General features: G+C 37.7%; 2 protein-coding genes and 1 long non-coding RNA gene across 4 annotated transcripts; all 3 read left to right on the top strand.

The window, feature by feature from the left end:
• Positions 1-7,619: 7,619 nt before the first annotated feature.
• Positions 7,620-21,553, top strand: LOC129747080 (serine protease grass-like). Its single transcript, XM_055741099.1, has 4 exons — positions 7,620-7,910; positions 20,241-20,685; positions 20,750-20,961; positions 21,023-21,553. Exons 1-4 carry the CDS (start codon positions 7,826-7,828, stop codon positions 21,436-21,438), a joined length of 1,158 nt encoding a protein of 385 aa, XP_055597074.1. The 5' UTR covers positions 7,620-7,825; the 3' UTR covers positions 21,439-21,553.
• On the top strand, positions 14,022-20,230 carry LOC129747090 (uncharacterized). The gene is made up of 3 exons (XR_008737444.1): positions 14,022-16,837; positions 16,908-17,057; positions 17,124-20,230. It is a non-coding gene; the product is annotated as an uncharacterized LOC129747090 (long non-coding RNA).
• Positions 21,554-25,400: 3,847 nt separating the features above from the next.
• LOC129739866 (serine protease grass-like) lies at positions 25,401-27,501 on the top strand. Of its 2 annotated transcripts, XM_055731410.1 has the most exons (5): positions 25,401-25,609; positions 26,336-26,747; positions 26,804-27,015; positions 27,069-27,308; positions 27,368-27,501. In XM_055731410.1, exons 1-5 carry the CDS (start codon positions 25,546-25,548, stop codon positions 27,391-27,393), a joined length of 954 nt encoding a protein of 317 aa, XP_055587385.1. In that variant the 5' UTR covers positions 25,401-25,545; the 3' UTR covers positions 27,394-27,501. The 2 variants fall into 2 exon arrangements, with proteins under 2 accessions (XP_055587385.1, XP_055587384.1); XM_055731409.1 differs by having other exon boundaries at positions 27,069-27,501.
• Positions 27,502-27,811: the final 310 nt, after the last annotated feature.

Raw genomic sequence — 27,811 nt, 5'->3', positions numbered from 1 at the left:
AACAAATTTTTGCTAGTTTCAGAGCTTGTAAGCTTTATAGCCGGTACCGAGGCAATGAGGCAGCTTATTTCTGATGGACGACAAAACTTATGAAAACCCTATTTCTAACAAATTCCAGCAGTCTAATTTAGTATTTCTGGTCGTGGGAATTTTCCTTGCAGATTGAAATATTGAAAATAATTATAAAGATTTTCCAAGACTCTGCTCTTGTGGAAAAACAACAATTTTCAAAACAAAACTCTGGTTTTCGCTGTTTTCAAAAGCTTAGAAAAAGTAATCTTGTATGAACATGTCACAATCAACGATCTTAACTCAATACTTGAAGTTCAATATCATGATGGTTTAGCTTTGTTTTTGTCAGATTTTGCTAGCAGACATTCCAGTAAAAACATTTTTTGTGGTGCAAAACTCAGGGTTGCTAGCGATTTTTCATATGGAAATAACAAAGTTTTTCCCGGTTTTTTTCTGGTTTAAAAAGATGATTTTCCCAGTATTTATTATGCTCGTTTTTTGAATGTAAAATCATGGAGATTGAAAAAAAATGTTTAGCCCTAAAATTTCAATATCTTATTGTTTCACGAATCTTGTTACCCGGTATAAAATCATGTCTTTCGCATCAAATTGACAGACTTACATAAATTTTTAAAACGAATAAAACCAAATTGGTATCTATTCATTGTATTGCTCCTCAATTTCAACTATTCTGTAAAAAAAGTCAGATTAACTTGATCTTGAAATTTGGAAGTTTTGTTGTCTTTTTGAGCCACTGGGAAAATTTCAGTTTTTCTATAGTTTTGTACAGAGTTGTAGAAAAAAATATGTATAGTTTGTATAGAAACATGTTGAAAATACATCGAAATATAATGTGGTATAATATCAAATCAGCTCTTAACCTTAACTTGAATGGGGATTTGTCTAACAAAACTCAAAATCATCAGATTGCAGGAAACTGCTTGCTATTTTGTACAAATCCAAAGACAAGTTTTTGAAGAAAAAAATGTACGGAACAATGAATAACTTTAGAATAAGTCTATATCGCGACAGCCGAAAACTACTTTTAAGTTTAGAAATTGATTCATTTTACTGGTTGTGCTAAACGTAAAAACTTATGCTACACAAATAACACACGACGTATTACAGGACACGACACTTAACGTTTTTACTAACGTTAGTAAAAACGTTAAGTATCGTGTCCTGTAATACGTCGTGTGTTATTTAGAAATTGATGTAAAAATATTTCTGAAATCCTGTGATGCAGCTGAATCCACCAAATTGCTCTCAGTTTCTTTCAAAAGAAAAGAATTGGGCCAAAAAGTAGCAGAATTTGAAGGAAGAGGATGCAGCCACCTAAAATTCAGATTAGAGAAACCATTGGTGGCAAAAACTGATTAAAAATATGACTGAAAAAAGTGTGCGTCGATCGAACAGGGGACACTAAGAATAAACTAAAAAAAACTGACTAACTCGCGTGCACGCTCGAGTTGAATGACCAAGTGTCGATTTAATTCTTTCTCACATCCCCTCCTATCCCCAACAAAATGTAAAAGAATAATTACAAGAAATGGATGTTGCTTAACGTACAACAATAGACTGAGTCGATTTGGGGTCAATCTTGCATTTCCCAAACCCTGGGGTCTAAAAAGCTTCGTCTTGGTCCAAAACTCATCATGGATCATCATTTTTTGCAGAATTTTTAAGTAACGTTTACATGAGTAAATTTGAACTTTTAGGTTTGTATGGGAAAATTGAATATTTTGTACTGAAAAATCAACATAATTTTTGTTTCTTCTGTGGAACCGAGCCGGCTGATGGTTGTTGTGCCAATTTATAGATTTCTTCAAGGAAATATTCCGTTGAACAACTTTGTTGAGGACCGTAACTTCGTACCTTATTAGGCAAAAAGTTATTAGCTGTTTAACAGGGGTATGTCTTTTCGCATTGATAAACCATAAATTCAATTGACATCACTGCTGAAGCCTCACGAAGTATTGCATGAAAAGAAGTCTTGCAATACCTCGCTAGGCACCCAGCAGTGATGTCAATTTAATGCATTCACAGCAAAAAAAGTATTGTGAAATTACATCAAATACCTGCACATAACTTGTGTCGCAAATGTTACTTAAAATTACATCGTCAGTATGTATCCGGCTGTTTGAAACCTTCTGGTATGTATTGTACCGCTGATGCAAAATGAGCCAAATTTCCTAAAAATGAAAAATTTTGAAATTATATTCAAAGCGATAGGTTTGCTTACATTTTTATTTAATTTTGGTAGTACTTACACGCCAAACAAATACAGCTGAGGTCCGTAATCCGTTTCTAACTTTTTGAAAAGAAAGAAATTTGAATGTCAATTGAAGAAAACATTGACTACTTGATGCGATATCACACAGAAAGTTGTGATATTACACCACACGACGTATTCACATTGTGTACATCGTTTAGATGTATTATTTCAACAGAAATCCCTAATACTACAACGTCTCCAGAAATTACATCGTCCATCGTTACATTTTTTTTTGCTGTGATTGTTTATCAATGCCAAAAGACATACCCCAATTCAACACCTAATAACTTTGTTGTCTAATAAAATACGAAGTTACAGTCTTCGACAAAGTTGTTCAGCGGAAAAATTGTTGTATTACAACAACCATGACCATAAAAGTATCTCAAAGAAAATGAGCAAATTCAATCTAAGAAAAATCGCACTTTATTGAATTCCCTTTGCTTTGATAGCTTTGATTCAGTAGAATTATTCAACCAAGTAGGCAACACATAATAGAGTACACTTTATTGGCAAATTGTACTGTAATAGTCTAAAGTAAGCTTGCCAGATTGCCCGGTTTTATCCGGGTTTGCCCGGATATTTGATGCAAAATTTCGATAAAGCCCGGTCCGGCCCGGTTGCCCGGATATCGTGAAAACAGTCCGGATATTGCCCGGATTTTTTTCATAATTTTCGCAAAGAAACCAAAAAAAATCAAAGTTTTTGAGTAAGTTTTAGCAAAATCGATTAACGGTATGGAAATTTTCAACGGTTGTTTCAAATAATTTCGCTGATTTACTTTTATAAACCTTTAAATATTTAAGTATTTCAAAAAGTGTTTGGAAGTCTGCAATTACATTAATAAAATATTAATGTATGTATAATTAAACTTAAATTTTGCCCGGTTTTTGGATTTGAAAAATTGAAATCCATGCCCGGATTTTGCCAGGTTTTTTTGAAAAAATGCCCGGAATTGCTAGGCCCGGATGGGAGTGGAAAAAAATTCTGGCAACCTTAGTCTAAAGTCATGTAGCCTGCTGTTTGTTAACATTTTGCTTGATTGTTTTGGTTGACGTTTTATGATATATATCTATGCCCTTCCATCGACTCGCCTGACTGGCTCTTCTTATCTCAAACTTTCCTCTCAATCTGATAGGTTATTCTTGTCAATATACTCAAGCTGTCTTTTCAACTCGCTTGAGAGCCACACATATATTGTTAATCGGAAGCGGTCTTCTCAATTCGCTCCTTGCACTTTCAAGCTGTCCTCTCAACCCTCTCATAAAGTACACATTAGACTGCAGGCAAAAATTGATCCTAGTCCAAGTACAAGCGCTCATGCAAAATTTGGGCCAGATCGGATCACGGGAAGGGGTCGCTCATCGAGCCTGAAGTTTGTGGAGACATTTTTTTCGGGAGAAACATGAAAAAACAGTTTTTTATCAATATCTTTGGTTCCCGTCGACCGATTTCTTTCAAAAACGGATTTTCTTAACCCTCATCCGCATTAGGGTGTCATTTTGACACCATTCCAAGTTTGAAGGCTTTTAACTTTTTTCAGAAGCTTCAAAATACAAAAATTTCTTCGGGGACCCTGAATGAATTCAAAAGTTCTTCAATATTGCATCTTTACTTTTTTATGGACGAACCCTGGAAGCCTGGACAAAAAAACTCCCTTTTCTGACTTTTGGTGTCATTTTGACACCACAAAGGTAAAATCTGTTTAAGTCGTTTGAATTATTATGAACTTCATATAAAACTTATATCAATAGAAACCTTATAATGTCAGTAATATATGTTTAGAACATTATATACAGCTAAAGTTACTAGTTTTCTCGTTATTCAGCATGAAAAAAAAAATCCGAAAAAACATGCCTCACGAAAACTGCTGTATAGTTCATATGTTACACGTCCAAAACAATATTTGCCTTATGCATATGAAAGCTGAAGTTAATGTCTACATCATGGAGACAAGAAATATTTTTTTAAATTTTTTTTAATTATATGGTTACAAAAAGTTCAAAAAAGTGGTCTATAAAACCTACTTTTCATTCGATTGCTAGTGAATACTGTTTGAGTGATGGTAGAGTTTTGAAAAAAATATGACTACAAAATCTATAAAAATTCCAACATTTTTGATGCAACAAAATTTGAATTAAATGGAATTTTTCAAAGTTCACTACTTTGCGCGATTCGGGCAGAGAGCGAAGGCGACAGACCAAGAAATGCACAATGCACGACACGCATCGTTATTTCGTCTGTCGGCTTCGCTCTCTGCCCGAATCACCACCCACCGTACCTACTCGGAGAGCAAACAAACACGTTTTGTTGGACGCGGTGCTTTTAGTTCTAGAAATTCAGGAATGATTTTACGTTTATAATTTTCATATTTTTGTGAAATCTCACAGCGTGAATTGTAGCACCTCACTAGAATGTAGATTAAATATGCTTTCCAATGAATATACTCTTGATTGGTCCAAACAAAGTAAAAGCACTGATAATCTGGGTACAACCTGACAGTGGACCACCAAAACAGATGAAATTTCAATTTGTAAAAAAATCGCGCAAAGTAGTGAACTTTGAAAAATTCCAGTTAATTCAATTTTTATTGCATCAAAAATCTAAAGACAGCAAAATGTTGGAATTTTTATAGATTTTGTAGTCATATTTTTTTTTTAAACTCTACCATCGCTCAAACAGTATTTACTAGCAATCGAATGAAAAGTAGGTTTTTTAGACCACTTTTTTGAACTTTTTGTGACCATTTCATTAAAAAAAATTTAAAAAAATTATTCTTGTGTTCATTATGTAGGCATTAACTTCAGCTTTCACATGCATAAGGCAAATATTGTTTTGGACGTGTAACATATGAACTAGAGCAGTTTTCGTGAGGCATGTTTTTCCGGATTTATTTTCTTTCATGCTGAATAACGAGAAAACTAGTAACTTTAGCTGTATATAATGTTCTAAACATATTTAACTGACATTACAAGGTTTCTATTGATATAAGTTATGTTCAAATCGGTTGAACACACCAGAAGTTATAACGGTTTGAGCTTGTGGTGTCAAATTGACACTCCTAGTGCTGATTAGGGTAATGAAATCTAATGCGGATGAGGGTTAAAGTCTAAGTTATGAAAAATATTTCATCCCAAGACTGCATTTCAATAAGAGTTGAGATAAAAAAAGATATAAGCTTTCAAAAATGGGCTAACTTTTTTAAGGATGATATTCATGACTGATAATGAGTCGGGGCAGTCGAACTTATCGACGCCTCATTAACAGTGATGAATACAACCGTAAAAAAGTTAGCCCATTTTTGAAGCCTAATATCTTTTTTCTCTTAACTCTTATCGAAATGCAGTCTTCGGATGAAATATTTTTCATAACTTAGGCTTTGAGAAAACCCGTTTTTGAAAGAAATCGGTCGAAGGGAACCAAAGTTACTGATAAAAAAAAACTGGATTTTCATGTTTCTCCCGAACAAACTTTAGGCTCGTTGAGCGACCACTTCCCGTGCGTTATCCGATCTGGCCCAAATTTGGCATAGGATCTTGTACTTGACCTAGGATCAATTTTAGTCTGCAGCGCAGAACTTTTTCAAAAATCGGGTCATTTGGGGCACTCTAGTACACATGCATTGATAAGCGGTTCTCTCAACTCGCTTCTTGTACTTTCAAGCTGTCCTCTCAACCTGCTTGAAATGCACACAAACATTTTTTTTTGCTTCATTGTAGTCTCGCTGAAATTTGTTTTTAATTCGTCGTTCATTTTCTATATTCAGTACCTACCTATTCTTCACGTACTTGACATGGGTTTTCAGCTTTTCTTTTTGATTCACTTTTATGGCATTTCTCGGCATTAAATTCTTAGGTCCTCCTGTTTTTTTGGCAACTTCCGTTTTATTTCTAACCTCTCTAGTTTTCCTTTTACAAATTAGGATGTTTTTTTCTATTATTTTAATTTAGGTACCTCTAGACGCACCTTGTGATCAAAATTGGGTAATTCAATTACATATTGACTGAATTGGTTTTGGGTTTATAAATATCTGTACATTCATTATACCACCAAGGTGCAGATGGTCCTCTCTTGACTGTGGAAGGCAAAGGTTTTGTTTGAGCTTGAACTACGCTATCCTGAATATCTGCCGAAGAAACTAGCCCATCGATTTCCCATTCTGCCTTACAATTAAGAGTCTGAAATGACCAAAAGCGATCGATATTATTTATAATTGAAAACGGATATATGTTTTTATAACAAAGAAAAAATTTAAAAAAAACCTTTTTTTCGAAACGTCTCAACGATTGCCCAAGCTCACTCGACAATTCCTATATTTGTTCCTCCGGGAGATGAAAAACTTTCTCCACAATACCTACCTTCAGCAGCATCCCATCTTCACACAAACACACACACTAACTCTTGAGAAAAAGGTACGTTCCACCTTCCAACTTCCTTTGAATATTTATTTTCCATGCATAAAATAAATATATTTCTCCAAACTTAGTTTTCATAATTTTTCCGAAACCCATTGCATTGCATTGTGGATTGTGTGCGGTTATTTCGTGCCACTTGAACACATGTGGTGACTGAGAGGACGGACGGAAGCTCTGTGTGGGTGAGAGATGACTAGAAGGGGTGGAAATCGAAGGAAGTAACTAAAAGCGGATAGTTTACAGTCGGTTTTTCTTCCTGGGCAATAACTTTGAGATTCCGATGATGCAAAATTGGTTGAAGTTTGAACTATGGAAAGAGAAAATATTAAAATCAATTTTTCGATCGATTTGATAGTTGAAAAATAAAAAAAAAATGTTCTCAACTCAACTTACCTTAAATTTTGAAAATGAATCAATCAAAAATCTGTTTCTAAGTTGTTAATTAATTTTCTGTTCTTTGTATCACCATTAAATTTCAACTGTTTGCTTGTGAAATCATCAATTTGTGTATTAGATGATTCGTTTTTCATGTTTAGAATTCGCTGCAAATGCCAGTAAAACAAAGGCTCAAATGGAATTGATTGGTGTATCAGGTTGCGGCGATTCAGGCGTAAAAATTGATTCATATGACTACATTTTAAAATTATATACAAAGACAAACGTTCCTTTTGCTCTGGTTTGCATACATCCAGGCGCATAGCTCTGTAAATCAATGAATTTTGTTATGAAATTATCGGTGTTTTTTCAAAAATTTAGTGTTTTATAATTTACTTTCTAGATTTATAATAATGAAGCAGAAATTGCCCAATGATCCGGAATGTTCAAACAAATCTGGTAACTCTGTAAAAGGAATGAAGCTGAAATCGAACTGATACGTTTCGAATGAAAGCACGATCCGGTACGATCAGTTCTTCGCGCAATCTCCTCCCGATCGGACGTGAATTTACCGGGTTGTTTCACCCTCGAGTCGAGTCTATCGTCGTCGCCGCAATCAATCCTCAAACTAGCTCGTTAGTAGTGGATGCTTTTGTTCTAGCACACCGGTTTTCTGAGAATCTCGGGCGGGATCCACCACTTGAGTGAGTGACTGATTTGATTAGGAAATTCGAGGAAGCAGCGGACAATCATGAGGACCGGATTGCCGCCACCATCGCTGATCGTTGGAATTACGGCTCTTCTGCTTAGCGTCCAGTTGTCACAAGTGCAATCTCGTAGGTATCCGTTAATTTTTGGATGGATGGCATCAAATTCGATGCTGATAATGCTCCCCGAAAAATAGACCGCCGTCATAACACGGAACCGTTACCCTTCGGCTTTTTTTTCTACCAACTTGAAAAACCAGAAGCAAACATTCGGTGTGATTGTGTGTTGTAGGAACGACGAGATTAAGATGGAAGACCGGTTTTTAGTATGGCTTTCTGTTGTTTCTCGTAATCCCCATCCGTCCGTAATCGTGTGAGTCAGCCGGTGTGTATGGTTCCTGAGCTGATCGTGAACGAACGACGACGACAGTGGACCTTGACTTTAAATCGAAGATCAAATGCAGGCAAGATGCTGCTGGGAAACCAAAATAACTGGGAAATCCCCAACGAACAACTTCGATGCTACTTATCAGCTGACAGACAGTTGACCGGCCCCATGTGAAAATCCTACCAGGAGACTGTTGTTTTATAATTTTCAGTATATTTCTCTACGATTGCAAACTTTGGGTGATAAGGCTGAAGCGGTATCAACATGAGCGTCTTATGTTAAGCAATCTTAAATAGCACAATATGAGGGTGATAACGTTTCGTTTACAATTTCAAAATTTTGTCGAAAAGAAAATGAAGATCTATTGCAATGATTCTAGTGAAAAGGCGGACAAAATATCTTTAAACTTAATATCAACAGGGTTTCCAGTGTCTCTCTGGTTTAATTCTGTTTGCGACCTCATTCTTTTTCCTGCTTATTAACCCTCTACTGCATGGGGCAAGCATTTTATGCAATTTTTGTCATTTCTGCTATATTACAATTTTTTCTCCGGAACACCCAAGCAAAACTGCTCGACGAAAAGTTTCTGGCAGGAAACCTGCCAGGTGCCCGCTTAAAAAATCGTTTTGCTGTCCATTTTAAATAACTCCCCGCTAGCGGTTCAAATATTTTGCGAACGATTTGACAACCGTATTTTGTTTATTTTACCGGTGAGCAGCTTTTTAACATTGAATACATGAAGTCAATCCCGTTTATTGTCAACAGATTCCCCAGTGTCTCTCTGGCTGGTTTAATTCTATTTATGACCTCATTCCAGACAAGACAGAAAATTATTTTTCCACTTTTCCCACTTCACCACCAAACGGAATTTTCAAATTGCGCTTGATCAAACCTTTCACATCCCTTGTCTTTGTGGAATCAAGCCTCTGCACTTTTATTCAAACTTTAGCTCACTGCTAGATCCTCTAGGTCTCCTTAGACGATTGATCATAAGAACTTTGGTGGAATAGTTGATTTTCAACTATTTTGGGGACTCCCACTGGGACTTTTCTGGATTTTTGACAGTCCTGCCAAAAAATTTAAGTCAATAAGCTTCTTCATTTGACACTATTTCAAAAACCACTTCACAGATCGGCACAAAGATTTCCACATGTTATCATTTCATTACTAGGTAACTTCACTGAAAAAGACATCAAACTCAATCCATGCATACAAAAGCTATTTGCGAAACAAAAGGGTTGCATTTTCGAATAAACATTTAAAAAAATGTATTGATAAATAAAATTCTGAAGTTTAAATTGAGAGTCCAAAACAATCTCGAGTAATTTTAATATCAAATTCAAACACTGAAGATAATATACAAAACATGAGAGATGAATGTTTCATAGTTCTCCGAGGAGTGGCGATATAAGTTTTGGCAAATCATAAACTAAAAAATAAATGAATCAGCAGACTCACAAATCTGAAATTGAAGATCTGAAACTAAAAAAAACGAACACAAATACATATTTTAATCTCAATGAAGGTGGATATTTCCTCGAAGAGAGTCCATTGACTTAACACGAAATCGTACATCTTTCGAGGATATGATGGCTTCTTACAAATGCTAACAACATCAGCTCTTAGAGTGTATTAATTATGTATGCCGTGACCGAGATTCAATCTCTTAACCTTTGGCTTAGAAGATTTTATGGACACGGACGGCGGAAACTGAAATCTGAATTGGATTCTAAAATTTCAATTGTGAATCTGAAACCCTAATCTCGTATATAAGTCCAAAATCTTTGATAATTTTCTGATCCGTAAGCAAACATATAAACATACGAATTTCCATGATTCGATTTCGTTTAAAAACAATCACTCACTACCGCAACCCCACAAAAACACATCTTCATGTTTATGTATATATACATGCATGTAGATGATTCACCATGGGTTCACGGATTCACCGCAGTTTGACCAAAGCATGGATTCATAGGCATTGTTCAATTTTCAATTTCAATTTTAAGACAAAATCAACAACTAAGAGATATTTTCTTTTATAAATAAATCGCTCCCTAGAGACTGCGTCCCCCGAGATCTAACCCATCAGTTAAAATCTACGGCTTACCAAACAACTTTTAAATTTTTAAATGTGCACACTTTTTGGAATCATTACTCCACCACATCTTCGAAATCTTCAATCTTCAAAAATTTAAACTTTCTTTATAACCCGATACATCGTGCCTAAAAAATCTGCTTCTTATCAGATGTACATACACTCAATTTCCCCTCTTTCTTTTGTATATGATCATTCCATCTTGAGCCGTGCTCTTGAACGGAGTCTCTACTTACTACTTACTTCTACTAAAAACGGAAATCTTTATTAACTATTTATTATTTTATTAGTGCAGCTTTCTCTTAAAAGGTAGTGGAAAGTGCGTACAACTCACTTTCCTTGAATAAAAATAAGTCAATGTAAAGTTTACTAGACAAATTGAGCACACGAATCGGTCAAATATTTGTCAATAATTTGCCAAGACGATAACTGTTTTAACAAACACTTTGGAAGCACAAAGAAGACCAAATAAAAAGTGGGAAGTTCCATCTGTCCAGTTCCGGAAATTTCACACACTCGCGAGATTACGTCAAAATAAACGTTAACGTAAAACCGCAAGTGAGTCAATTTTTTTTCAAACTAGACAGAAGACAAGAAATTGATGATCGACACTTTTAATTTTTTTTATTGTTTTGGCTTGATTTGCACCTTCTTTAATCGTTTAGAAATATCTTTAAAGAGTTGTTTTTTCCTATTGGGGAGAGAGAATTGAGACTGGTCGTTTAGCCTAATGGCGAACGTCTTAAGCATAAGACAGAGGTCCAGGGATCGAATCCCGCCACCCTATTTAAAAGGAGCTTCGGACGTAAAATGAACACTAATACAAAAGAAATGTAACAATGTAACGAAAATTGTAAACTATACTGAGTATAAAATAATGCAAAATATCTCTACGGCGCACTGTGGGGCAGAACCTATGAAAGTTGTGACAAAACCTCATTTTTCATTTCTTGGATAAAAATTTTCATATTTATATTTTTAGAAACGAGATAAATAGCCGAACTCAAATCTATCAAAGATTTTGAAAAATTCGATTTTTTGAACAACTTACTTAGTAGGGGAATGTAGGGTAAATTTTATTTAAAAAATGAGGAAATAAAAAGAGAGATCTTTCTCGCTCTGTAGAAAATAATCTGTTCAAGATAACCGTTAACCAAATACATCATTTTTTTTGAAATTTTATAAATTTTTATGCACTTTGAATACATTTAATTTACAAAATATATTGTCCTAGTTATAGCAAAAATAGTTTGACATAAAAAATCACAGATTTTCACAAATTTCAAAGATCTTAAAGTATAGTTTTTCAGCAAAATTCCGCGTCGAGTTTCATATTAAAATAAAGAACTAAGTTTCAACTTTATGGTAAAACAAAAAGTAGTTGCTAATACTTGCTAATGAAGAAGTTATTAAACTTTTTGTGAAGCATGATTTTTGTGTTTATCATGAAATTTACATTTTTCTCAGTAACTCGTTCTTGGAATGAAAGCCTACTGTTTAGTGTGGGTTCTTTACAAAAAACAATAAGCTTCAATAATACCATTAATTTTTAACTTTAATTACTCAATAAATCAATTTCCTTACATAACTGAATTCATTTTGTGCGTAAATATAGGATATTATAATGGAACTAATGTGAACATTTCAATTTTTTTCTAAACCAGTCCGAGGCAATATACAACAACATACATCAAATTGCAAACAGGTTTATGAACAGCTTTATTCTTCATCAGTTGCGTTCAAAAAAGAATGAAATCGCGTGAAGCTGCGCACCCACTTCCAACTTTGACAAGCTGCCGTTTCTCTCTTGGTTGATATTTTTGCATGAAAATTTCTCACAATCTAGTTCAACTATTCAACTAATACTATACGAAGTTTGAAGTCTTTACAATGACGGGAAACAAAGATAGAGCTATTTCCGTAAAAAGGGAAATTTGGAGTTGCTTCACTAGACTTGCTGTATCTTCGAAAATTTTCATTGAAAAACCTTGAAATTTGGTCCAAAGATGTAAAAATGTTTGATCTAATACCAGGCAAAGTTTCGTCAAAATCGATAAACGAGATAAAAAATGGTGCTAAGTAGAAAATGAGGTTCGTTATCGTCCAGAAGACGATTTCATTCATTTTTGGACGTATGGAAATATGGAAAACATCGTTCTTGGTATTTTCTTTCACAAAATCAAAATTTATCACTTAGAATATACATATTTCCATACAAAATTGAAACACGTTGCGCTTACTCAAAAATCTAGATCATCTAAAATTTTTCACTCAAGCTTGGTGACCCAAAAGGCATCGAATAAACATATGGGGGCAAAAAGTCATTTTTTGCAGCGATCTAATAACTACTTTAGGATCGATTTATAATTTTCCTTCTACTGAAAACAGTTTCGATAGCAAAAATTCACTTATATTAACTTATATGAACTTGAATTTGAAGCGGAAAATATTGGAAAAGCAAAGTTACAAAAGCCAGAAAACGGCTAAATTTCTTCTGTTTTTAAAGCCTAATTTTCCTTGACTCTGAATAACGGCTAATTAAAATGTCGTATCAGAAATTGTTTATTGTATTTTGTTAACAATATAACAAAAAAAAAATTATCTTAGTAAAGTATATAAATATTTATATATTTGTAAAAACTATTAGATTTTTTTTTTCAAAACAGATAAAATGAAAAAAAAAACATTCAATGATTCTCACATTTTATTACCGATTAAAGATATTAAAGATACAAAACATTCGAAAAAAAACTTCGAAACTATCATCACTGAAATCAACACTGCTTCTTATTTCAGATTTATACATACGTATAAAACACATCTTCACGACAAAACTATTTTGTTTATAGTGTTGCCGAAAGCATGTATGTATGGTTATCACGATTAGTTTTTTATTCAATTTCTATCTTTTATTCAAATCCGAATTTATTTCGAACTTTTAAATATTCCCTGAAAATCGTTAAATCTCTCTAACTTATAAGTTTGTTTAGTTTGAAAAAAAAAATCATTTATTCTTAAGAAATATGAAATTTGATGCGTTTTGGATAAATTAAGGCGTAAAGTTGAATGAAGAAACGTTATTTTAACACAAAATTCAAAGATAAAAATGGTTGGAACCACCCGATGAATTATTCCCGCGAAAAGTGCGTAAGATTGAGCGTTTTCTTATCTTTCATTTAGAGAATTTTCAAACATGTAATTTTTTTTCGTTTTGGAGTTATTATAATCAAGATAAGGTGAATTTTACCGACGTATATTTTCAATTTTGTGCCTTTCAAAAATGAATTCTAGTATTAAGCTAGAATATCATCAACCAAACGATTAGATAGCTTTTATTATTGCGAACATTTCACCTGAAGACATCAAACCTCTACGAGCTGATTTAAAGAAGTTACGAGGTTTTGTCCAACACAAAGCCTGTTCTGCCCCACTGTGCGGCGTATAAAAAGATTGCAAACTCTACGGAGTATAAACGGATACGCTGGTCATATAGCCTCAGGAACTGGACCATAATAGATGCTATAAGGTAGAGTGCCTATAAGAAGAGTGGCGACAATGTCAAAATAGGAATAAGCGATGAGCTGTCAGTGTCATTCCAAACGAACAAATGACCTGTCAAATTCAGCCTTCTCAGGCAGAATTTGACAGGTCATTTGTTCGTTTGGAACGACACTGACAGCTCATCGCTATTCCAATTTTGACATTGGCGTCACTCTTCTTATAGGCACTCTACTATAAGGCAGTTCCGAGTCGTGCTAAAAATAGCATTGGCGAGAAAATAGAAGAAGAACACGCAGAGAAAACTTGGATTTTGAAACAAAACGAAACTGACTTTGATTCAAAAAATTCTTTTTTTCGATTCAATCTCCTGTTTTCTTTGAATTTATGAATTATGGTCTTGTTTCAAATAAATAATTTTTGAAAGAAAGAATTAATTTTTTGAATCGAATAGTTTTGGACTTCGATTTTAAACAAATTCTTTGATTCAAAAGACATTTGTACAATTGCATATTTATTTGGAAACAAAGTGAATTTTTTTTCAACCAAAGAAAAATGTATTCAATGCAAAGGAATAATTTCTTAAAATAAAAACTTCAAGCTTTGAAGGTTTTTTGCATTGAGTAAGAAGAATTTAAAACGAAAAATCGGTTTGGCTAGTCGTGTGAAAATGTGGATCAGAGTTAGCTTAGTTAGGAGGATTCAGGATAAAGTATGGTAAGTTTATGTTAATTAAAGAATGAATATTAAAGATTTTCAATAAGTGCATGAAATTTTACAGGACCACGGCCGATAGATAGTCCCTGGATGCCTCAACCGAGGTGACACCGCTCCAATCCAGCGATCAGGTCCACGAAAATTTAAACCGGATGATTCGATTAAAGTGAACCAGTGTGTGACCCAGTGTTTCATTTATTTGTGAATAAAAATAAATTTTAAATTTTAAATCCTTCCTTTTAATTATTTGAAATTCCTAATAGGAATTTCAAAACAACAGAAAATAATGCTTCCAATTGGAATAAATAGAAAATGGTTCAATGAATAAATGCCTTTAAATCTAAATTAAATTACCTTGTGGCAAAAGAAAGCAACTTTGAATCAAAAGAAACTGTTTTTTGTTTCAAAGTATCAATATTTTGAATCAAAGATTTTTCGAAAGAAAAATTCTTTGAAACAAACGAAAATGCATTTGAAACAAAGAAATTTTTATTCATCCCAAAATCAAAGGATATTTTCCTTTGTTTGTAACTGATAGAAAAGCAGCGGCTAGACTAGCCAAGGCAAGGTACTTGAAGAGTACGGAACCTCAGGGCCGGCTGGCTACTGGGTAACCAAGGACTTACGGATAAAATACAGAAATCGGAAATTTCATGTTTCTATGTTTGCTTTTATTAATGTTTTTATGTAGCGTGTTGTCTGTGTGTACAATAAACAATGTCTGTCTGTAATGTGTGGCGTGTAAATTCTCACTAACCGTGGTTGTGCTGCTGGTGGTCTTGCGTCGCGACGTCGTAGTTCCGGAAATCCCGTTCCGGAAGCAGGAGGGCCGTCGATATATAGGCGGATCGACGGAGTGCCGAAACTGTCGGCGCCAGCGGGCGTTGCTGGACTCAGTTAATGCAGGCGTCTTCCTTCTTTGGCGTTTAATCGGCCTGCCCACGAGAGTGCCCCGTATCCGGACAGGCCGAGAAGGGAAGTCCTCCTTGGAAGTTAGGGTTCCTTAGAACCCGAGGACGATGATGATGGTCTTTTACGGTTAGGCGCGAGACCACAAGGGATCTGCGGGCCGAGCCGTGAGGAAGCCAACCGGTGTTTCCGGGCGAATTCCGTGGAATTTCACGAACACTAAACACAACACGGACTTTACTCACGGACGCCTGGTACAGAAGAGAGCCAATTTTCCTGAAGCAAGCTTCCTTTTCGCCTTCCATGTTCTCTTTTTCTTTCCTCCTTTTCCTCCTCTGTGAATTGACAGCAGCCAGCAGTAAAATGTAGCCTACTGTGGTGCTATCTTGTTGTGAGACTCGACAAGGAACATGAATTTTCTAGAGCTAAATATACAATACTACAAAAATGAAAACAAAAATCAAACGATTTGTAACCAACCGGTTACACTATCCACCACTCCAATGAAAAAATGTGAAAATACGAAGTGTTTTGCATTTTTTTTTTGTTTCCAGAACAATCCATCGCATTTATCGAATTGTGGCAGACATATTACATTTAAAACGACAAAGCATAATTAAATTTTTCATATTTGCAATGCATCTTAAGGGCTAAACATGCATAAAATAATAAATAAAAACAAACTTCAATTCAACGTGCACTGAAAATTAAAATTACTTTAAGACTATGGTGAATAAATAATTAAATAAATAAATAATATACAAGCCAAAATTTAAATAAACGTGCACGAATCATTAAAAGTATCTTACAACTAGAGAATAATAAATTAACATGAATATCACAGATCATATTTGAAAACGCACATTAAATAAAAATCCAAACGCGGTAATAAATAACACACAACAGGTTAAATTCATTTAAACGTGCATCACAAATATAATCTAAAATTATTCACCTAACTTATATCACTATTGTAATTACATGCACAATCAAACTTTCAATTTCCACTTTATTTGTTTCACCAAAATCAACATATTTTTAATTCAACAAGCACTAGTTAAAAAAAACAATTTAAAATAAACTAAAATACTTATCACTATGTTGCGCAACACTTAAACGATCGATCGTACTAAACTGTTACAACAAAAATATTTAAATTAATAATTAATTACAGTACCCTATAAATAATAAGTATATACAGTACCCTATTTGTGATTTAGATCACTTTCAAAATGGTCATCACGAGCGGGCAAATAGGTGGCGGGCAATATCATGATCGATGATCATGATCATGACAGATCATCAGATGTCATATCGAATTGTCACAACATAATGTTGTTTATTTATGTTTTATTTTGTCGTAAAAAGTACGTTCTTCTTAGGATGATCACCAATTTGTTGCTCCACCGAACAGTGATCGAATGCAGCATGCATCGATATGCTATGGTAAGTTTTTACATACATTAGGACGTGTTAGGGTATAAATTTTTTGTATTTTTAATTTTTTTTTTTATAGATTGACGATCATCGTACGAATTGGGAGAAATTGTTTAACCGATTCTGTGCTGCTACAGTGTCATCTTTTCAGCAAAAAGGGACATGCAGCGAATCGAAAATAGATCCCAGGGACACCGTATCAAATATCTTCCAGCGAAAGATGAAATAGGTGAGTACGGATGAAATTTATCACCAAATATCAGTGGTTTTAATGATCAATGTTGATCTATTTTAGAGCTGGCCAGGCTCAATGGGCAATCCCTTCGCGCGCACATCACTAACCGCAGCACCATGAAAGAGCCACAACGGGTTTCCCCTTCCATCGTCGTTGGATAACTGTGCCGCTATGGATACCCTGATTTATCAAGAGGTTTGTTCCAATCAATTATAATTTTGAATAAGGATTTGTGTTTTTTTTATTTCCACCCACAAGTTAACGACTGGCAAGTTCTCTCAACTCCAGTCTATTAAGTGGGTGTTTAAAAATTCTACATTTCAACTTTCAACTCATTTGCTCTATTTGTTCTTTTCTCTTCCAGGTACCCAACTGAGTCGGACGAGCCGGTTCAACGAAGGACAAAGCTCGCCGGTTTCCATGGATACCGGATAGCATCATGGAATCCTTTCGAAACCTTCCCTAGAGGAATCAGTCATTCCAAGCCCAATAAGTAACTTTAGGAATTTAAAAAGAACAAACAGATTATCACAAATTTCAATAAATAACATCGAATTAAATTAAACATTCATATCACAATTTAAATTATCCGTATCACATTTCCATATCACAGATCCAATTTCTAGCCGTTTTGAAACTAAGCCGGGTCCCTGCCAAAATTATGTTTTTATGTTTTTGCGAACTTTAGAAGAATTAAACTGATCAATTAAGGGATTCAAACGAGCATCAACCAAATGTTCCACGATTCGCATCATGCTTTCTTCCACTTTTTTGTAAATTTCAGGTTCTCTTGTTCGGTATCCGGAAGTACTAGAATCGTAATCTTCTTTCCGGATGTTCGGAGGTTTGTGTTTCCAGTAACATCCATCAATCTCAAATCCTGATATTGGATTGGATTTTTGAAGATTTGAGTGGTTTTCAATAGAAGGGGCATATTCAGCACAGGAATCTGAACTTATGTTAGAAAGAGTGGAATTCGATTCTATCAATGTTGGTTCTGAATTTTCATTACATGGTTTATAATTACGACATTCACAAGTACCGATGATTGGCAGGTGTCTAGTTCCTGCATCTCTACATAAGATCTGAAGTTCTTGTTGTAAAGCTTGCATGAACTTCCGACTTCTTACCAAATCGATCGGCCTCAGTTTTCCCTGGTTCATCATCGCTCTCCATATGGCCAGTGAAGATTCCAAATCGGCAGCTATCGACTCAACTGGGTAATTAGGATGCAATGGCTTTACCGGACACGGCATCTCCGCAGACTCATCACTATCCGAATCATCAGCGTCGTAGTCCTCCAACTGGAACTCCACTGGTTCAAATTTCACTCTTAATCGTTTTCGTTTAGTCATGTTTGTTTTGATTGGATACTATAGTATGTGATATGTGATATATGTGATTAGTGACAACTATCATTTGTTGGAAAAATACGGGTGTGGGTGAAAAGTGTTGCCATAGCATTTAAAATTAAAATCATTATGCAAAACTAAATTATGCTTTTTAAATACTTTGAACATACATCATAAACTTTAACAAAACACGCGAACAACCAAAACCATCGAATTCTTCGGTGGGAAAAATGGTTTTAGAAACGGATTAAAGTCCTTCTTCTGGTCGGGACCTTGTACAAACACAAAACATCGTATCAAGCACTTTTTTACACTAAATTGATGGGTGTACGGCGACAGCCATTCGTGGATCGCACGAATCCCTGCCACCTCCCGTCAGAAAAAATCCTTAGATTTTTGTATTCTACGCGGTCGTCTCTTGGTTACCTTTCGCGGACTTTTAGTTGGGCGCCATTTGTTACTGATAGAAAAGCAGCGGCTAGACTAGCCAAGGCAAGGTACTTGAAGAGTACGGAACCTCAGGGCCGGCTGGCTACTGGGTAACCAAGGACTTACGGATAAAATACAGAAATCGGAAATTTCATGTTTCTATGTTTGCTTTTATTAATGTTTTTATGTAGCGTGTTGTCTGTGTGTACAATAAACAATGTCTGTCTGTAATGTGTGGCGTGTAAATTCTCACTAACCGTGGTTGTGCTGCTGGTGGTCTTGCGTCGCGACGTCGTAGTTCCGGAAATCCCGTTCCGGAAGCAGGAGGGCCGCCGATATATAGGCGGATCGACGGAGTGCCGAAACTGTCGGCGCCAGCGGGCGTTGCTGGACTCAGTTAATGCAGGCGTCTTCCTTCTTTGGCGTTTAATCGGCCTGCCCACGAGAGTGCCCCGTATCCGGACAGGCCGAGAAGGGAAGTCCTCCTTGGAAGTTAGGGTTCCTTAGAACCCGAGGACGATGATGATGGTCTTTTACGGTTAGGCGCGAGACCACAAGGGATCTGCGGGCCGAGCCGTGAGGAAGCCAACCGGTGTTTCCGGGCGAATTCCGTGGAATTTCACGAACACTAAACACAACACGGACTTTACTCACGGACGCCTGGTACAGAAGAGAGCCAATTTTCCTGAAGCAAGCTTCCTTTTCGCCTTCCATGTTCTCTTTTTCTTTCCTCCTTTTCCTCCTCTGTGAATTGACAGCAGCCAGCAGTAAAATGTAGCCTACTGTGGTGCTATCTTGTTGTGAGACTCGACAAGGAACATGAATTTTCTAGAGCTAAATATACAATACTACAAAAATGAAAACAAAAATCAAACGATTTGTAACCAACCGGTTACATGTTTTCGCTGCACTTTCCTTTGAAATAAAAAATCTTTTCGCTGCGTGATCCACCGCGACTATTTAGTTTATCTATTGTGATATTACCTTGCATTACTACTTATACTTTGCTATACTACTTGACACCCCATGCAGTATCGGTTGAAGTTCAGTAGCCTACCGGGAGTACTGCGAGCACACACATATCTAGATAGGACCTCCAAGAGCAAACTAAGTTCCCTTGAACAGCATTTGCCTATGTATGCCAGATTACCTCACGACCGGGATTCGATTTCATAACCGTTGGTTTAGAAGAGAAGACGCTATCCTCTATGTTATGGTCTGTTGGCTTAGGCTCACTACTATTCAAGCCTTTATAAAGGATAACCTTGGCCGATTCATTCGAAAATCGTTTTCTACGTCTTTGTCCAACTGTCTAAGATTTATTAAGGGCCTAACTTCTACTAAATTAACTTTGGAGGATGGTCAATAAAACTTCATTTTTTAATTTTGTCCACAGAAAGCGCCCCATGTACCACACCTACCCGCAACCCAGGGCTCTGCGTGGACATCCGGAGATGTACCAATATCTTCAACATAGTTTCCAATCCCACTCCGCCGCCGACCGGAATTGCCAACTACATCAAAAAAGCGGCCTGCACATTACCGGGAATAGAACGGAGCGTCTGCTGTCAACCGCATGAAGTTAAGCCAGAACAACCGACGACAGCGGCTCCTCCTACGTCGGTCGGTGGATCCAGCCTTTTACCGGATAAGTGCGGCCAAGCCGTAGCCGATCGAATCGCTTTTGGCAATGTGACCAAAGTGTTTGACTATCCATGGATGGCTGTGCTCAAGTACAACTCCAACGGTGAACTGGTGGACGGATGTGGAGGATCATTGATCAACAAGCGCTATATTTTAACTGCAGCCCATTGCCTCAGGACCCGAAGCACGCTGCAATTGTGAGTTAGAGTCTTTTCAGATTGTTTATTTCACTATGTCTTATCTTTCTTGTTAACATTTCAGACAAGTCGTCCGACTTGGCGAACATGACAAGAGCTCCGAAATCGACTGTAACATCTACAAAAACAAGAAGGGAGAAATCATTGAACGAGATTGCGCCAACAAGACTGAAGATTACGGAATCGAATCCATTGTAGTTCATGAAAGCTACCAAAAGCCGAAGTACAGCAACGATATCGGTCTTATTAGGCTCGATAGAGACGTAGAGATGCAAGGTGCGGAGTAGCGCTTTCAAATCCGCTCAATAACCCTATTTCATAATACTTTATCTTTCAGATCACATCCATCCAATTTGCTTACCGGTAACCCCAGCATTACGATCGGCTCAGTTTGAGCGCTACGTGGTAACCGGTTGGGGAACTACTGAAAAACAAACCGGTTCGGACGTACTGCTTAGTGCCATCGTGCCGCGAGTGAGTAATGCGGAGTGCCAGGAAAGGATGGCCCAGAACAACTTGAAAGTCCAGCTCAGTGACAAACAGATGTGTGCCGGTGGCGAAGGCCTTGTGGACACTTGCCGGGGTGATTCCGGTGGGCCGCTAGGATACAGTGCCGACTTTAATGGGGCTCGATTCGTGCAGTTCGGTGTGGTGTCGGCCGGTATCGATTCATGCGGTCTGAAAAGTGTTCCCGGAATCTATTGCCGAGTAGCTGCCTATATGGATTGGATACTGGCAAACATGAAACCCTAAAACTGACGATAATTGACGTTGCGAAGAGCTTTTATTATTAGCGTTTAATTAGAATTTAATATTAATTGTACTCCTCCAGACTGTAATAAACATTTTGATTTTTGTAACTTGAGAACGAGTTTAGCCTAAACATAAAGACATATTTGATGATGTCCATACGTACTCAGTACTAGAGGGTGAGAAAAGTTTTTGCGGAGTCGGCACCCTTTTTTCCTGTTGGGGAGAGAGTACACTGCGGCCATTTAGTTGATCTATTGTGGTATTACCCCGCGTTACTATTATTACTTTGCTTTGCTACTTGACACCCCTACACTTTTGGTTGAAGCTGCAGTTGTTCACCGGTAGCACTCCGAGCACTCACATATCTAGGTAGAATCCCCAAATGCAATCTAAGTTCCCTTGAAAAGATCAATCCACATGCATGTGCTGCATCCTTGATGGGTAGCCTGCCTGTCTCCACGTTACAAAGGACCGAGTAACCTTAACTACTCAAACTCCTGTTGTGTACAAGTTCAATCTTTACCAGCAAACACAGACCCCCATTACAATTTCAAGGTATACCCGGCTAGCATTTCACAAATGCTTAAACCGCTAACCTTCATGACCGGGATTTTATCTCATGACCGTTGGCTTAGAAGACCAGATAATCCATAATTTTTCTCTCGTTGGCCGCCATGTTTCTACAGTTTAGAAATAAAATGCGACATCGAGCAGCAGATCTGCATGGGTCTCTCTTGCGCCAGTGTTTCGTACATAGGCAACCTGCCAAGATATAGATCTGACATCGAAAATTACAGCCGTAGAACTATTTCCGTACCTGAACCGTAATTCGCTCCATCCGGATTCCTTTTTTCCTTTTCCTTTTAATTTTTTCTATCTTCATTATTTTATACACACAGGGGGTATTTTCGACTAGCTCCTCGTTTCCGAAATCTTATGGTTCTTCCCTGACGAATACTGTTCTAGTAGACTGAGTCGATTTGGGGTCATTTTTGAATTTCTCAAACCCTGGGGTCTCAAAAGCTTCGTTTTGGTCCAAAACTCATCCATGATTTTTTGCAGAATTTTGAAGTAACGTTTACATGAGTAAATTTGGACTTTTAGGTTTGTATGGGAAAATTGAATATTTTGTACTGAAAAATCATCATCATTTTTGTTTCTTCTGTACAACCGAGCCTGCTAATGGTTTTTGTGCCAATTTATAAATTCTTCAAAGGAAATTTTCCGCTGAACAACTTTGTCGAAGATCGTAAATTCGTATCTAATTAGCCAAAAAATTGATTAGCTGTTTAACAGGGGTATGTCTTTTGGCATTGATAAACAATAAATTCAATTGACACCACTGCTTGTGCCCCGCGAAGGATTTCATGAAAAGTAGTCATGCAATACCGCGCAAGGCAACCAGCAGTGGTGTCTATTGAATTTATTGTTTATCAATGCAAAAAGACATACCCCTGTTAAACAGCTAATAACTTTTTTGGCTAATTAGATACGAATTTAGGATCATCGACAAAATTGTTCAGCGGAAAATTTCCTTTGAAGAATTTATAAATTGGCACAAAAACCATTAGCAGGCTCGGTTGTACAGAAGAAACAAAAATGATGATGATTTTTCAGTACAAAATATTCAATTTTCCCATACAAACCTAAAAGTCCAAATTTACTCATCTAAATGTTACTTAAATATTTTGCAAAAAATCATGGATGAGTTTTGGACCTAAACGAAGCATTTTAGACCCCAGGGTTTGAGAAATTCAAAAATTACCCCAAATCGACTCAGTCTACTGTTCTAGTTCCATAGAATTGAAATTATTTTTTAAACTTTGTTGTGATATGTCCTGCTTCTCGAATTTCCTTTTGTTCTCCACCTCCGGATCTGCCACTCATCTGCTATCTTCATAAGTCCTTATCCTGAGTTGTTTTCCTATTTTGGCTGGATGGGTTGGGATTTTTGTCCGCTATCAATGGCCTCCATGTACCAGAATTTATGTTGAGATTGAGATTGAGAAGCAATCGATGAGATGAATAGCAACACATGCATGATGTTTGTTTATCATGTGTAAACAACTAGCGAAGGTAACTATGGTGATTATTTAGTGTAAAAGTTAGTTAGAAGAGTAAACTTAAGTATTGCAAGTTCTACTCTCAAGTTGTAAAGAATCTCTTCTTTCCACTACCTAAAATGCTTCCTACAAAAGGTTATGGTTTAAGCACTGGTGGAAAGGAGGAGAAGGTAAATCAAGATTGGACAGACATCCAGCCAAAAAGCCAACGAGTCGGATCCGAGGGAAGTCAACGAAACGGGAACCGTGGAAGTTTGTCGAACCAGGAGCCATCTGGAAAGTCGTCGGACCGGGAAGCCAGGTGGAGATCGACAAGCCCGGAAAAACGGGAGGTCGTCGAACAGGTGCCCAGGATCGGATCCTTTGGAAGCGGAGCAGAAAGTCGTCGTGCTCTTGGAAAGACGTCGGACCAAAAAAAAAAGCGTCGAGCTTGAACCAAACAAGGTCGTCGAATCGGAGCCATTGGGAGGTCGTCGGACCAGTGTCATGGAAGTTCGTAGGGTTGGAGTCATCAGGAGCGGAAAAGAACCACTGGTAGGTCGATGGACCAGAAGCCATGGAAAGTTGGCGGGTCGGTATCATGGAAGATCGTCAAGTCAGAAACCAGGAGGTGGTCGTCGGGCCAAGAGCTACTGGAGAACTTACGAGCAAGATACCACGGAAGGTCGTCAAGCCATGGTGCCATAGAAGGTCATCGGACTGTAAAGCCAAGGTCGTTGAGCTGGGCTACTAGAAACATCAGGCCTTAGAAAAGGCGTCGAGGCGGAGAGGAATTTTCGAGTCGAAGGAAGAGCGCCAAGACCAGTGCCATGGAAGGTCGTCGTGCCAGATCCCGGTGAAGGTCGTCGAACTGGTGCCATGGAAGGTCATCGAGTTGCAACAGGGACAAGAGCGTCGTGCAATGAAGGCGACGACTGAGGTCCGGTGTGTGCGTTGAAGAGAAGCAGCCCCATCTTCAGGAGGGCCGCCGGAGGCAATTAGAAGACTTCTTCGCCTTATCGAAGCAATCTATGAGATGAATAGCAACACAAGCATGATGTTTGTTTATCATGCGTAACCAACTAGTAAAGGTAACTATGGTGATTGTTTAGTATAAAAGCAAGTTAGAAAAGAAACATTAAGTATTCCAAGTTCTACCCTCAAGTAGTAAAGGTCTCTTCTTTCCACTGCCCAAGTGCTGCTATAACAATCTACCGCGTGGACTGCCGCTGATTGTAGAAGGATTCTTCGAACAGGGATTGCCCCTTTCCTTTCCGAGCCGCTTTAGATGCCCGTTGGAGGGCTTTTTTGTTATTTTCCTTTGTGATCTGGTATTGCTTGTGCGGGTGATCACTCACGTCAGCATTTTGGTTTCTTTGCCAAGATTGCGACTCCTGAAGCAGTGCAGAATTTCAATTTTTCAATCACTCGGGTAAATTTGGATCGATATTCGCGAATTTGTCTAGCACTTGACAAAATTGTCTTTGAATTCACATTTATTAGTAGAACGATGAAAAAAATCTAAGCAACCATTATAGCAGTGTCCTGATCTATCCGCTAAGACACGCTTCACTCATTTTTTTGTAATTATGATAAAACACTGTCAACAGGTAAACCCACCAACCGCCAACAGACGCTAGTTATCCCTGTAGCTGGACCTATTCCAGAATTCCAGATCCCGTGTGACGTTGGCTGGATTTCCCAAAATCAATTTCGAAGGAGGGTTCGGGGTCAAAACGTTAATGGCATCCCCATTCTCCGAAAGTCCTATTTCTGTTTTGCATGCTAAAATTATGGTGAAATTATCAGGCCAACAGTTAGGCGTCGTTTTTATTCCAACGATACTTGCGCAGCGGAAAGTGATAATACCTCCTCGATCGTTCGTTCATCGACTAATAGCCAGTGCTGTTTGAAGTTCGGTCCAAGTTGGACGCGCTTAATCCTACGTTGAAATAAGTTCACAGACGGACTTGAAGCAGCTGTTTCATCGTTTCGTTTGTCAAACGTGAATGGGAGACAGATTGGCGGCGCGAAGTTCTGCTTAGTTTATATCCACTCAGGGGAAATGAAGAACGGATTTAAGGCTTCAACAGCCTTGCTGCTGACGGTGACCATCGCAGTTGCAGTTCGTAAGTTTCGCCTTTCGATGGTGAATGATGTGTTTACGTATGGCCATAATAAACTTGAATTGATTATGCTTTAACAAAGAAAATTTAGTTATGAACTACACGAAAAACAATTCAGGTATCATTGATGCATCAGAAGAAGGTTGATAGAAGAAAAATTCTGACACATTGATTTTTGCATCTCTATTTGTAAACTCGAGCGTAATCACCATTCATATCCAGCCGTTTCGATTACCTCATCAAACAGAAAACAAAAATAGTTGGGAAGTCCCCAGCTATGCTATCAGTTTACAGCCGGCCAGCTCAATTGAGAATGCTATCAGTTAACTTCTAAGTTAATTTTAAATAGTGATATGGACGCAAGGCATCAGATGGTAACACAAGAGCGACTGTATAACTGGAGGGTCAAAATTACAGATCGCCGTATAATATGCGATTGTGAGAGCGTAATTTTCTAAAGCGAGTGTATTTAATTTGACCTTACCTCGATCGCGGCTAATCTACGAGTGCCTATATTTTTCATCGGTTTCACGATCAATTTGTCCATTAACTCATCTGGTACTGACCTACCCTAGTTATCGATCAGTTCTTTGAGAAATTCCCCACCTGCTGTTGTTTGGCCTTTTTGGACTTTCCGACGCATGCTTTTTTGGGGCAGCGCATGTTACAGCTAAACCGAAATGGCTATAAATCCCGCCGCTAACCAACAACTGTGTATCTTGTTCTCAGGAAGCGAAGTCCCCTGTACAACACCATCTCGAAGGCCAGGATTTTGTGTCGACATCCGGAGGTGCACCAACCTCTATAACATAGTTACCAAACCGAATGCCCCGCCGAAGGGAATCGCCAACTACATTAGTAAAGCGGCCTGTACACTACCAAATGTTGAACGTAGCGTCTGTTGTTCACTAGCCGAAGTTCAGCGGGAGGATGAATCTGTGGTCGTGTTACCGACCGAGTGCGGCCAAGCCGTGACCGATCGGATCGCGTTTGGCAATGTGACAAAAGTTTTTGACTACCCGTGGATGGCTGTGCTAAGGCACAAAACCAACGAAGGCGATTTGATCGACCAATGTGGGGGAACTTTGATTCACAAGCGCTATATTTTGACAGCAGCCCATTGCCTGAGATCAGATAAAATGTAAGTATCTTTTTTCAAATGTCCTAGGCCTATTAGCTTACGATTCCACATTTAAGAAACGTCGTACGACTTGGTGAACATGACAAGAGCTCCGAAATCGACTGTAATATATATAAGAACACAAGAGGAAAAGTAATTGATCGAGAATGTGCCAAAAAGCCTGTAGATTACGAAATCGAATCCTTCGTAATTCACGAAAACTATCAGAGACCAATGAAGAGCAACGATATCGGTCTGATAAGGCTGAACAGAGACGTGGAGATGGATGGTACCAACGAGTTTGAATCTTCTGTTATTTAATCTAATCATCCCGTCTTGCAGATCACATCCACCCTATTTGCCTTCCGGTGACGCCAGAATTACGATCGTTGCAATTAGATCGCTATCTGGTTACCGGTTGGGGAACTACCGAGAATCTAACCGGATCAGACGTTCTGCTCAGTGCTGTTGTGCCGCATGTGAGTAATGCGGAATGTCTAAAGAAGTGGCAAAAAGCCAGAGCACGAGTCTATGACACGGAGATGTGCGCTGGTGGTGATAGCACTGTGGACTCTTGCCGAGGTGATTCGGGTGGACCGCTAGGATTTAGTGTGAACTATAACGGAGCTCGATTTTTACAGTTTGGTGTGGTTGCGCGTGGCGCTAATTCATGTGGTGTGGCAACTTTACCAGGAATATACACCCGAGTAGCAGCCTATATGGATTGGATAATGGCAAACATAAAACCTTAATTTGGAAACTTTTCGTGCACTATTCAATTGCTTCTGGTTTCGAGAAAATAAAATCTTCGAACTGTTTAATGAAAACCCCAAATTGAAATTTGATCATGAGAGTCCATTTAGGAAGCAGTAGGTATTCGGTCTCAAACTCCTTATTAGGATAAATGTTTTGAAGACCATCTTATATAAAATTCCTCCCATCATGTCTAGTTTGTCTGGGCAATTGGTAACCCTAACGCCATCGTGACACCTTGTATCTACTACGACTGCCGACTGGTTAGACTAAATCGTGCTGGTAACGGTGGTCTTTGTTAAACATTCCCTTGAAAATTGAACGATGTGTCC

This window comes from Uranotaenia lowii, chromosome 1, assembly GCF_029784155.1.
Source record: "Uranotaenia lowii strain MFRU-FL chromosome 1, ASM2978415v1, whole genome shotgun sequence".
Lineage (NCBI taxonomy): Eukaryota > Metazoa > Arthropoda > Insecta > Diptera > Culicidae > Uranotaenia > Uranotaenia lowii.
The sequence above is the reverse complement of the archived record's forward strand: the minus strand, read 5'-3'. Positions and strand labels throughout refer to the sequence as shown.